Here is a 12,903-nt window from a genome sequence, read left to right on the forward strand (position 1 = left end):
AAAAACCTTCCACTCACATGGGAAGGGCAGGAAACCATCCTAGGCCCAGACCATTTAAGGCCTTATACTAATGGGGAGGGCAGGATCACTGAAAAAGTCTCACCCTCCAAGACCTAGGGATACAGGGCCTAAGACTGAGGCTGGCCCAGGATAACTCCTGCCCCTCCCTCACGCATCAGGTCACCAAGACCCAGGTAATAACAGAAGTCTACTACTAAGGGAGAAGCAAGAGCATAGAGACAGAGCCTCTCTGTGATGCAGGCACATGGGAAACACCTAAAGGCAAGGGTGGTGCAGGAATTTTGAGAAAAATTATCTGGAAAACCAGTGCCCACTCTAAACACAAGGTAACACTAGAGAAATTTGAAGTCATTGATACACTGTAGGTAAAGAGAGCAACAACAAAACCTAAACCCTGCCCAAATCCTGACTAGGTGGACTCAATTCCCCTATGCTAATGGCCCATAAGGGAAGCAGCCATGTCTACTCCCAGGAATAAATATTTGCCTCAGTTTCTACTCTCCTACATACAACATCTGACGTTCAGCCAAAAATTACATGCAAAACAGCAAGAAAAAACAATCTACTGTCAAGAGACAAAGCAATCAACAGATCTAGACTCAGTTGATCCAGTTGTTGGAACTGTGAAATAGGGAATTTAAAATAACAATGATTAATATGTTAAAGAGGGTAGTGGAAAATGTAAACAACAGGTATGAACAGATGGGGAATTTCAGCAGAGTGATGAAAACTGTCAGATTCAAATGGAAATAGTAGAAATAAAAAGAAAACATAACTGAGATGAAGAATGCCTTCAATGAGTTCATCAGTAGATCTAACAGAGCCAGGGTAGGGGTTAAAATCAGTAAATTTGAAGATAGGTTAATAGAAATTATCCCAACTGAAACACAAACAGGCATAGATATAGGGATGGAAGTTTGTAGCATTTTCTATCTAACACAGTCTCTCTTCTGGTCATAAATTATTTACATCATCATACCATGCAAAATATGTTCACCCCCGTTCCAAGATCTCCAAATGTTTATCCCAAATTATAGCATCAGGATCAAATCTAAGACCTTAGGTCTTCTGTATCAGGTTCAGATATGGCTGAGGCTCCTTGGGTACAGTTTCTCAGTTTCTTGATTCACAGACCTGTGGGTTAAATGACAAGTTATATGACCACCCCCCAACCCAACACACACATACACACACACATGCACGCATGCATGCGCACACACACACACATAAATATAAATACAATAGTGAGATAGCAACAGGATAACTGCAACAGATACTCCCATTCAAAAAGGGGAGGGATAAGAGGCACATATCAATCACTGTTCCATAACAATTCAGAAATCTCACAAAACAAATATTGTCAAGTCTTCCTGCTCCGGGGCAAATAACTTTTCTTATTTAGGTCACAGTTCTACCTGGGAATGGCTTCCCAGTCCATTTTAGTACATTGTTCTTGGGTCTTCTCTCTGAGATGGCCTTCTTTTCCCGTAAGAAATGGCCCATGTTTGCAGCTGAGTAACTTTCTCAGCTTGCTTCCTGTTCACAGAAGTTAGACAGGGGAGTCCAGAGGCCACTTTTCATTTTGGACTGTTTCAGTCTCTTTAAGTCCAACCTGGAGGTAGTTTTGCTAGTAAAACTCATTAAAAATGTTACAAGTTTCTATGGATCTGGTTTGTATTTACTCCATGTCCCAAATACAACATCAACAATTCTTTTTAAGACAGGGCCCTCCCTACTTTGAGCAGTGTGTCAGGCTACTGGGACAATGTTGTCAAGTTTTTAGAAGCTTTTAGCTTAGCTGAGAGGGTCTCCCAAACACCAACTTAAATATTTCACACATTTTAACAAAGGGTCTTAACAGCCACATCTACGATTTGATCTCTACCCTGTGGCCATTTTTTCACCTTGAAAATGTTTTGATGGCTGGAGAGACTGAAGATGTGAAACAGTTATTTTCCAAACCAGCCAAGTTCTGGCTTTTCTGGTATTTCTTCTGAATGGAATAGTTATTTTTCTTTCTGTACCTTATCACACACAGCTAAAAGAAGCAAACTGATACTTCCAACATTCTGTTGGAAATCTCTTTAGCCAGATCCACAAGTTCATCTAGTACATTCTCTATCTTTCCACAGAGCATGGTGACTGTTTTGCTATTTTTTCCCCTTACTAAACAGCACAGACTGCCATCTTTTCCAGACTTTAACAGTTTTCCTCATTGTTTTTCCAGTCTCCACCTGCTGCCCAGGCTCAAAGCTAATGCCATATGTCTTATGTTTTGATACAATACCCCCAGTAGGCATACATTTTTAGGTATTACTTAGCATTTGCTGTGCAACAGACTACCCCAAACTTAGTAGCTTAAAACAATAATCATTTTATTTGTCTCATAATTCTCCAGGTTGGCTGGGATAACTGGTGTGGCTCTTCTGGTGTGGGCCGGCATGGCTGGGGCTGGAGGTTGAGGAAGGCCTCACTCCCATGTCTGGCATTTGGTCTAAGGGGCTTCAGCTGGGCTGGCTCATCTTTGTTCCATATGGTTTCTCATCCCTCAGCAATCTGAGCTTCTTCATACAAAGGTCTCAGAATTCCAAAGAGCAGCAAGAGAGGGTAAGCCTCAAGGCAGGCTTTTCACACTTCTCCAGCATCTTCTTGAATCTCTTTGTTAATGTACATTGGCCAAAGCAAGTCACATGGCCAAGTTCAGAGTCAAGAAGTAGAGAGAGAGCTCTCTACCTCTTAATAAGAAAAACAACAAAGTAATATTAAAAAGCGGGGTGGTGTGCAGAAAAGGATGGAAGAGATCTGTGGCTATTTTGCATTGTACCACAATGAAGGAAGATAAAAATATGATGTCATGGAAACCAGTATGATAGGATTATATTTTTGTGTTTGTGTAAAATTATGTCAGTAGATATGTGTATATATAAAACCATAATGACTTTAAAATCGTGGATTCAAATGAACAAAATATTCAATAGGAAACATATGTGACAGACACAATTACATTAAATCCAAAAAACCAGAATTTCAATTCATTATTCTTCCCATGGTACAATGTGTTCTGCTACAAACACCCTACAGAACTGAGAGCAGGTCTACACATCAAATATATCATTTTGTTGTCCTACCTTTCATTTGGTTGCCACTTTAAATTGCTTAATAAAACACAGTAAACACTACTGCCATTTATATAATTTTGTGTACTCCATCTATAAAGAATCTGGTAGTAACTTGCCTTATATAATACTTTCTACAGGAAGGCTTTTCCGAATGCCTCAAACTGACAGCATTTTCCCCCAGTATGAATTCTATTGTATTTTGTGAGGCCGTGAAATTATGGAAATTCCCCTTCATTCAATGCATTCTTAGAGGGTCTCTTCTGAATAATTTTTCTCATCTCCGGTGAAAGAGCCTGACGAATTCTTTTTATTATACAATGTATTCATATACGATCTGTCTTAGTTGAATTTTATAATACACACTTAGACCTGATTTCTGTGATAAGGCTTTCTCATTTTCAAGAAACAGGGTTACTTTCATGTATGAATATTGCGATGCATACTCAGAACTGATTTCTGAGTGAAGCCCTTTCCACAGTCACTACATTTATAAGGTTTGTCTCCAGTATGAATTGTCTGGTGTTTATTGAAATTTGACCTGTCAGTGAATGCTTTCCCACATTCTGCACATATATATGGTTTCTCTCCTGTGTGAATTCGCTGATGTACTTTGAGATGTGGTTTCTTGGAGAAGGATTTCTCACAGTCAGAACATTTATAAGGCTTCTCTGTAGTATGGATTCTCTGATGTGTAATTAACTCTGACTTCTGGATGAAGGCCCTCCCGCAATCAGCACAAACATAGGGTTTCTCTCCAGTATGAATTGTCTGGTGTTTATTGAAATTTGACCTGTCTGTGAAGGCCTTCCCACATTCAGCACATATATAAGATTTCTCTCCAGTATGAGATTTCTGGTGAGTATTGAGATTTGACCTGTTAGTAAAGGCCTTCCCACAGTCAGTGCATATATAGGGTTTCTCTCCTGTGTGAATTCGCTTATGCATCTGGAGCTGTGACTTAGAAGGGAAAGATTTCCCACAGTCACTACATTCATAAGGCTTCTCTCCAGTATGAATTCTTTGATGTGCAATCAAGTGTGCCTTTTGGATGAAGGCCTGCCTACATTCGGTACATATGTAGGATCTCTCTCCTGTATGAATTCTCTGATGCATTCTGAGTGTTGATTTTTGGGTAAAGGCTTTCCCACACTCACTGCACTTGTGGTGTCTCTCTCCAGTATGAATTTTCTGATGTACATTGAGGGCTGAGTTCAGGGAGAAGCCTTTCCCACATTCACTGCATTCATAAAGTTTTTCTCCAGTATGGGTTGTCTGATGCCTAAGTAGAGATGACACTTGGAAAAATGATTTTCCACATTCACTACATTTATAGGGTTTTTCTCGAGTATGAATTTTCTCGTGCATAATTAATTCTGAATTTTGGATGAATGCCTTCCCACACTCAGAACACACATATAGTTTTTCATCTCTATGAACTCTCAAATATATACTGAGTAGTGGCTTCTGTGTAAAAACATTCACACATTTGCTAAGCTCATGAGGTTTTTCCATAGTATGAACTCTCTGAGGTGCGAAGAGGTGTGACCTCTGGGTGAAGATCTTCCCAAGTTCAGTACACATATCTTTCTCCCCAACAGGAAATTTCAGATTGTGACTGAGTGCCTGTTTGAGGCTGAAGACTTTTCCACACTGATTGCTGTCACAGAATTTCACTCCTGTATGTGTATTTTCATGGTTAGTATAAGAAGAGCTCTGGGTGAAAACTTGACCATGTCCAATAATTTTATCAAAGTTCTTTGTTGCATTGTTTTTACTATGAATATGTACATCTAAATTATGCTTTAAACTCTTTCCAAATGAGTCACGTTTATGGGGTTTTTTCTGTGAAGGAATATGATTTGGGCCTGGATGAACACATTTTCCACTGTCTTTATATTCATAATCCCACTCTGTATTCAATATTTTCTTATTGATGAAAGCAGCATGATTCAGAGGTTTGTTCTGTTTTTCCTGATAGCTTTTTATCTGTTCAGCATCTGGCCACAGTTCTTTTAAAATGGAATACAGTGAATCATCTCTTGTATCTTCACCCTCCATTTCACTATGAAATGAAACTTTTCCAGAAATTCTTTTTTGTGAGGTCTTAATCCCAAACTTTCCATCTAAAAAGAGAAAGAAAAAGTAAAATTGACACAAAGAATAGATAGCAGAAGATTAAAAGGTATACAAAAGTTAATCCAAATTGAACACAGGGAAACCAGTAAATTTGATGATGATGATGATGATGATGATGATGATGACGACAACAGAAAATACATATATAGCACTTACTATGTGCCAAGCTCTTACATGACACGATGTTCCAGGCATTGTTCTAAGAAATGTATACATACGAACTCATTTAATCCTTTAAAAAGCCCTATGATGGTATTTCCTATTATCATCCACCATTGTAGATAAGGAAAGTGAAGTTCAGAATGATTATATATATAATTGAAATACAGTACTGTATAAGTTTAAAGTGTACAGCATATATATATATATATATATATATATATATATATATATACACATTCAGTATCAGAGATTGGAGTTCAACGTAAGCAATCTAGCTCTATTTTGGTAGGGGATATCAAGTAGGATGGACTGAAGATTAAACAGACAAGGGTTTTAAGGGGAAATATCTCTGGAGAGCCTAGGCTTAAAGGGGTTACACAGAGTCTAAGTCCTCATTAGCTTTCAATTCTAAATTTTTACTAATCTCACTGCTTCTTTATTAGCAACAATATCAAATATATGTGATTAAAAAACAATTTGTTGAGTACATCCTAAAAGTTTTCATCACAAGGAAAATTTTTTTCTTTTTCTTTTTTGTTAACTAAACTTACTGTGGCAATCATTTCATAATATATATGTCAAGTCATTATGCTGTACACTTTAAACTTATACGATGCTGATATGCGGACTCTAGAAAAATGGTACAGATCAACCGGTTTGCAAGGCAGAAATAGAGACACAGACGTAGAGAACAAACATATGGACACCAAGGGGGGGAAACGGGGGGGGGTGTTGGGGTGGGATGAATTGGGAGATTGGGATTGCCATATATACATTACTAATAAGAAAAAAAATCAAATTGTACACTTTAAATAGATGCAGTTTATTGTATGTCAATTATATCTCAGTAAAAATGAAAAAATTAATTTATTCATGCCTATGGGAGAAATACTGTGGTCATAGCCATCTTGACCTATACAAACAATAATGGATGTCTATATTCCAACTCTCCATCCAGGTGTAACTGTTTTCTTGGAACTAAAATTATATATATTTAACAAGAAGTAAAAAATCAGAGAGATGACTAGCCATCTGTGGTAGACAAAGCTGTCCACTAGAATCTGTATCACCATTCTTTTGCAGTTAACATAGTAGCCAGGCATATGGCTGCCCAGTCATATAACATTTCTCAGCATCCTTTGAAAATTGGTGTGGCCATGTGACAATGTTCTCAACAGAATGTGAGAGAGAATGATGGGTGCCATCTTCAAATGAGAGCACTGAAACAATAGGCATGTTTTCTACATACCCCTTTCCTACCTTCTTGCTTACTAAAATCTGGACTTGACAACAACATGGATTCAAACATGCAGATGCCACAAAGAATCTGAGATGGTGGAGTTGAGTAATGGAAGGAACCTGGATTCATGAACAAGTAGGAGCAACTAGGTTTTCCAATGGCCTGTGATATTACAGACTTTATATGAGAGAAATAAAATTCTTTATTTAGCTCATTGTATCTAATGCTCTCTTTATTAGCATGAATTAACTTTAACACAATTAATACACTATTCTTGCCCAGAGTGGGAATCACAGATGTTTCCATCACCAGTACAGTGCATGAGACGTATTACATTCTCAATAATAATTGTAAAACGAAAGAATTATACACTATCTCATCAGCAAAAGTTTTTAGATACTGAGAATGCTCTGAGTCATCAAATCCAGTTTTCCCCTGTTAGTTTGATACTGTACTCTGGACATATGTCCCATACAAAAATCTCATCCTTTTATCCCTTTTTCTTAATTTAAATTGTTTAAATTTTATTTATTTTTGGCTGTGTTGGGTCTTTGTTGCTCTGTGTGGCCTTTCTCTAGTTGTGATGAGTGGGGGCTACTCTTTGTTGTGGTGTATGGGCTTCTCAGTGAGGTGGCTTCCCTTGTTGCAGAGGATGGGCTCTAGGCACGTGGACTTCAGTAGTTGCAGCATGGGGGCTCAGTAGTTGTGGCTCACTGGCTCTAGAGTGCAGGCTCAATATTTGTGGTGCACAAGCTTAGTTGCTCCGTGGCATGTGGGATTTTCCTGGACCAGGGATGGAACCTGTGTCCCCTGCATTGGCAGGCAGATTCTTAACCACTGTGCTACCAGGGAAGTCCCATCATCCTCTTACTCTTTTCTTTTAAATAAATTTATTTATTAATTTATTGGCTGCATTGGGTCTTCGTTGCTGCACACTGGCTTCCTCTAGTTGCAGCGAGCAGGGGCTACTCTTCATTGTGGTGCACGGGCTCCTCACTGTGGTGGCTTCTCTTATTGTGAAGCACAGGCTCTAGGTGCATGGGTTTCAGGAGTTGTGGCACATGGGCTCAATAGTTGTGGCTCACGGGCTCTAGAGTGCAGGCTCAATAGCTGTGGCACATGGGCTTAGTTGCTCCGCGGCATGTGGGATCTTCTTGGAGCAGGGCTCAAACCCATGTCCCCTGCATTGGCAGGCAGATTCTTAACCACTGCACCACCTAGGAAGTCCCATTCTCTTATTCTTATTTTTTTTTGATTAATTAATTAATTTATTTTATTGGCTGTGTTGGGTCTTTTTTGCAGTGCGTGGGCTTTCTTTTTTAGTTGTGGTGAGTGGGGGCTACTCTTCGTTGTGGTGCATGGGTTCCTCATTGCTGTGGCTTCTCTTGTTATGGAGCACGGGCTCTAGGCACATGGGCTTCAGTAGTTGCAGCACATGGGCTCAATAGTTGTGGCTCACAGGCTCTAAAGCGCAGGCTCAATAGTTGTGGCGCATGGGCTTAGTTGCTCCATGGCATGTGGGATCTTCCTGGAGCAGGGATGGAACCCGTGTCCCCTGCATTGGCAGGCGGATTCTCAACCACTGCGCCACCTAGGAAGCCCCCATCCTCTTATTCTTAAGCTGCATTTTATTCTCACACATTTGGCTTTACTTTATTTGGAAGTTATTAAGCCCTGGGTTCCTAGGCTTGGTTTTAGAGGTGGTTTTGCTTCACTTTATTCAAGACTTAAATGCATATAAAATGTCTAACTTATAAATAAAACTTAACTTCTAAACCCCTGCTGCATTGGACAATATTTAAATCACCAGCACCAATATTCATGGTAAAAAATTTGCTCCCACAATAAAAAGCTTGTCTACATCTTTCCTGAGCCCACAGATTCAGTGAACAGTACATAAATGGAGAGTCATCAGTGTAGAAAGAGCTGTGCATGCAAGCTGGCATTCTCTTTGCCACTCAAAAAAATGCCTCAAAACAGTCCAGTTTATTCCCAAATAAAAGGACATGTTCATATCCTCTTCCTCCATTCCTGCTTAGCATCTTCTTTTGTGCCATTTTAAATTATGTATGCTTCATTAGTTTGTCTTTTATTTTGAATATTAATATGATCATATTGCTCGTGAGCCTTTTTCTGAACTTCAAAAGCAGACACCCTCTGTGATATTCATTTTGAAATAAACATTAAAAAAGAAACATAATGCACAGACAGTAAACTTTTAAATATTTGATTCCATTGTTTTTACTTTCCAATTATAATCTATGTTCTGCTGAATTCCTCTCAGTAGAATTTTTTTTAATAAATTTATTTATTTATTTATTTAATTTATTTATTGGCTGTGCTGGGTCTTCGTTACTGCACACGGGCTTTCTCTAGTTGCTGAGAGCGGTGGCTACTCTTCATTGCGGTGCGCAGGCTCCTCATTGTAGTGGCTTCTCTTGTTGTGGAGCATGGGCTCTAGGCGCGTGGGCTTCAATAGTTGCGGCACATGGGCTCAGTAGTTGTGGCTCATGGGCTCTAGAGCACAGGCTCAATAGTTGTGGCACATGGGCTTAGTTGCTCTGTGGCATGTGGAATCTTCCCAGGGCAGGGCTCGAACCTATGTCCCCTGCATTGGCAGGAGGATTCTTTACCACTGTGTCACCTAGGAAGTCCTCAGTAGAATTTTTAAAAACCCTTCTGAAATAGAGCAAAATACTCATATTCTTGTCCCCCACAAATTCAATTAGTTAATACTGGTATTTTCTTTGTGCTTAACATTTGGATAAAGAAAATAAGATACAGGCTCTTATTTTCAAGGACTTTCGAAATTACTAGGAGCAGAAGCATCTGAGAGATGGGGGAAGAGAAATGGAGAAGAGCAGTAACTTTGGAGTAGGTAAGGGCCATTTCATGGAATAGATGATAACCTGAGATGAAACAAAATGAAAGTGTATATTGCCTGGATAGGCAGAGCACAAAATAATAAAGAGCCTAGATGTCGAGACGAACTTCATATTTGGTAGGCATTAAAGACAAGGTAAAACTTTGAGGAAAGCATGAATTAAGGAAACTGCACAGATAAAACTTTAACTGGAAATAAATGGCCATGTTGTGGGTGGCACTGAGAGAAGAGCTATTGGTCATGTATTATATAATATGGAGTAATTGACACAGGAGCTATACTCAATATCCTGTGATAAACTATAACAGAAAAGAATATGAAAACAAATATATATATGTATAGCTGAATCACTGTGCTGTACAGTGTAAATTAACACAACATTGTAAATCAACTACATTTCAATAAAATAAAATTTAAAAAATAAAAGTAAAATCATCTGGACTGCCAAAAAAATAATATGGAGTAATTTTGTTTACTTCATAAAGCTAATGGCAAAGATAAATGCAGTGTCTCAGGTAATGAAATCTATCAGTGGCATTTAAGATGAGCTAGAAACAAGAATGGAATCTGCAAATGCCATTAGGAACAGAATAATCCAAACATAAGAAAATACAGACTTGCTCTTTGGATGATGCTACTAGGAGTTAAGATGAGAGGGTATCTAAATAGTATTCTTTTAAAAAGAAAAAAAGGAATTGCAGAGTAATTAGTAGGAGAAGATAGCTAAGAGGGAAGAAACAAGAAACAGCAGAATCTGACAAAATTTGGAATGTTGAGGATTACTGATTTGGGCAATAATGATGCCAATTCCTCACATACTAAGTAAGGATGAATAAAGGAGAATATTCTGTGGGAATTATCTAATATGCAGTTAAGTGTGGTACTAAAGCCTGGTTATAATATAGCAACTAATGGTGTCAATATGGAAGTCATCAGAATACAAATAAAAAGCTTAAGTGTTCAGAATGGAAGACTCTTTTGAATTAATTACAGGAACAAATATCCAGAAGACAGTAAACAACATCTGTAGCCAGTGGCATCTCAGTGAGGGGAAAAGCCTCAATGGAAAAGGAAGTAAGCAAGTTAGATACAAATCAAGAAGAGAGAATGGACTGGAGGAAACGGGGTTGCGGGGTGGGGGCGAAGCGGAAGCTGGGACGAAGTGAGAGAGTAGCATTGACATATACACTACCAATTGTAAAACAGATAGCTAGTGGGAAGTTGCTGTTTAACAAAGGGAGATCAACTCGATGATGGCTGATGCCTTAGAGGGCCAGGACAGGGAAGGTGGGAGGGAGTCGCGGGAGGGAGGGGATATGGGGATATATGTATAAATACAGCTGATTCACTTTGGTGTACCTCAAAAGCTGGTACAAGAGTGTAAAGCAATTATATTCCAATAAAGAGTTTAAAAAAGAAAAAAAGAGAGAAAAAACTACATGGCTACAAAAGATAAAATAATAGGAACAAGAAATTCACAGAAGAGGAAACTCAAATGGATAACAGATAATTAAAAGGGGGAAAAAACCCCACAATACCACTTTACATTGTTAGACTGGCCACAAAATAAGAAATCTGGATAATGCCAAGTGCTGACATAGATGTGGTGAAATGGGCACACTTGTGTATAGCATGTATACTTCAATGATCAAGCAATACCATTCCTATATAAATATCCCCAAGGACTAATCTCGCAGGCTCATAAGATGATGTGTATTTCATTTATGAGGTATAATTTCTATACAGTAAAGTGTAGATGTTAAATGTAGAAGTCAATGAGTTTTTTCATATTATACACCCGTGTAACCATGACCTAGATGAAAATATAGAATATTTTAATTATCCCAAGAAGTTTCCTTGTGGTCCTTCCCAGTCAATTACTGACCTCCAGAGGTAACAACCATTCTGACCATAGATCACCACTCATTCATCACCAAAGATTAATTTTTCTTTTCCTTGAACTTTACATAAATTGAACCATATAGCATGCAGTCATCTGTATGCCTGGCCTTTTTGCTCAACAATGTTTTTGAGGTTCATCAAAGTTCTTGTGTCTATCAGTAGCGCTTGGTTTTTCATTGCTGTGTAGTATCACATTGTAAGAATTACAGCACAACATTCATCCACTCTCCTGTTCGTGCACATCTGGAGTGTTTCATGTTTTTGACAATTATGCTGATGCTGATATGAACATTCCTGTACATTTCTTTTACTTGACATATGTGTTCAGTTCTCTTAAATAAATGCCTAGGGGTGACATTCCTGGGACACAGGATAACTATACACTTAGCATTAGTAGGTACTGCCTGTTTCCCAAAGTGACTGAAAGAATATACATTACTACCATCAATGTATGTGAATTCCAGTTTGCTCCAAATACTCATTAACACTTGATATTGTCAGTCTTTTAAATTTTAGCCATTCTTCTGTGTTTATGTATGTGTGTAGGGTTGTCTCACTGTGGTTTTAATTTACATTTCCCCGATGAGTAATGATGTTCAGCACCTTTTTATATATACAACGATCATTTGGATACCTCTGTTCTAAAAGTACCTGTTCATGTCCTTTACCCATTTCTTTTTCTACTGGGTTGTCTACCTTTCTCTTTTTGACTTGTAAGAGTTCTTTATATATCCTGAATATGAGTCGTTTGTCAAATCTGTGTATTGCAAATATCTTCTCCCAGTTTGTGGCTTGCCTGTTCACTTTCTTACTGACATCCTTTGAAGAAGAAAAATTTTTATTCTAATACAGTTCAACTTACAATCAAATGAGGTGGAAAATGTTATTTTTTGTTTCTGTTGTTCTCCAAAAGAACTTGTCCAATACTGGTATTATTTATTTAAATGACAGGAAGAATTCACCAATGAAGAGAGGTTTTAAATTATAGGTTAAACTTCTTTAATAGATAAAAAGACTACTAAAGTTTTTCTCTTTCTGTTTGTGACATTTCTTATAATTTCTGTTTTTCTAGGACTGTGTCCATTTCATCTCAGTTATTAAATTTGTTAGCATAAAGTTGGTCATAATATCTTCTTAATATCCAGTGGTGCAATCCCCCCGGTCACCAGAACCAGGTGCTCCAGGGGCATCCCCTGTGTGGGCTGCATGTACCCACCTGTTATTGTTGGGCCATGATTGCTGTGAGCATGCTGGTGGGTGGACTGGCCCCCTGGAACAGGAGCCACTTTGAGGGGGGCACTAAGGCCAGCCGAGGCTGCCCACTGGGTGGAGTGTGGTGGGTCCTCAGAGGAACACTGAGTGCATGGTGTTAGTGAAGCTGACGGAGAGTGGGAGAGTGACAGAAATGGTACCTGCCAGCACCAGGCCAGCAAGATGAA

The 12,903-nt window shown here is 38.6% G+C and overlaps 1 protein-coding gene across 3 annotated transcripts in view; it reads right to left on the reverse strand.

Moving 5' to 3' along the window:
- Positions 1 to 1,459: 1,459 nt before the first annotated feature.
- ZNF81 (zinc finger protein 81) overlaps positions 1,460 to 12,903 on the reverse strand; it is an 83,133-nt gene continuing 71,689 nt past the window's right edge. For all 3 annotated transcript variants that reach the window (XM_057717791.1, XM_057717792.1, XM_057717793.1), the window contains one exon: positions 1,460 to 5,263. In XM_057717791.1, coding sequence (XP_057573774.1) covers positions 3,558 to 5,263 — 1,706 coding nt within the window. In that variant the 3' untranslated portion in view covers positions 1,460 to 3,557. The remainder of the gene's footprint in view (positions 5,264 to 12,903) is intronic.

The sequence above is a fragment of the Hippopotamus amphibius genome, chromosome X (genome assembly GCF_030028045.1).
Source record: "Hippopotamus amphibius kiboko isolate mHipAmp2 chromosome X, mHipAmp2.hap2, whole genome shotgun sequence".
NCBI lineage: Eukaryota > Metazoa > Chordata > Mammalia > Artiodactyla > Hippopotamidae > Hippopotamus > Hippopotamus amphibius.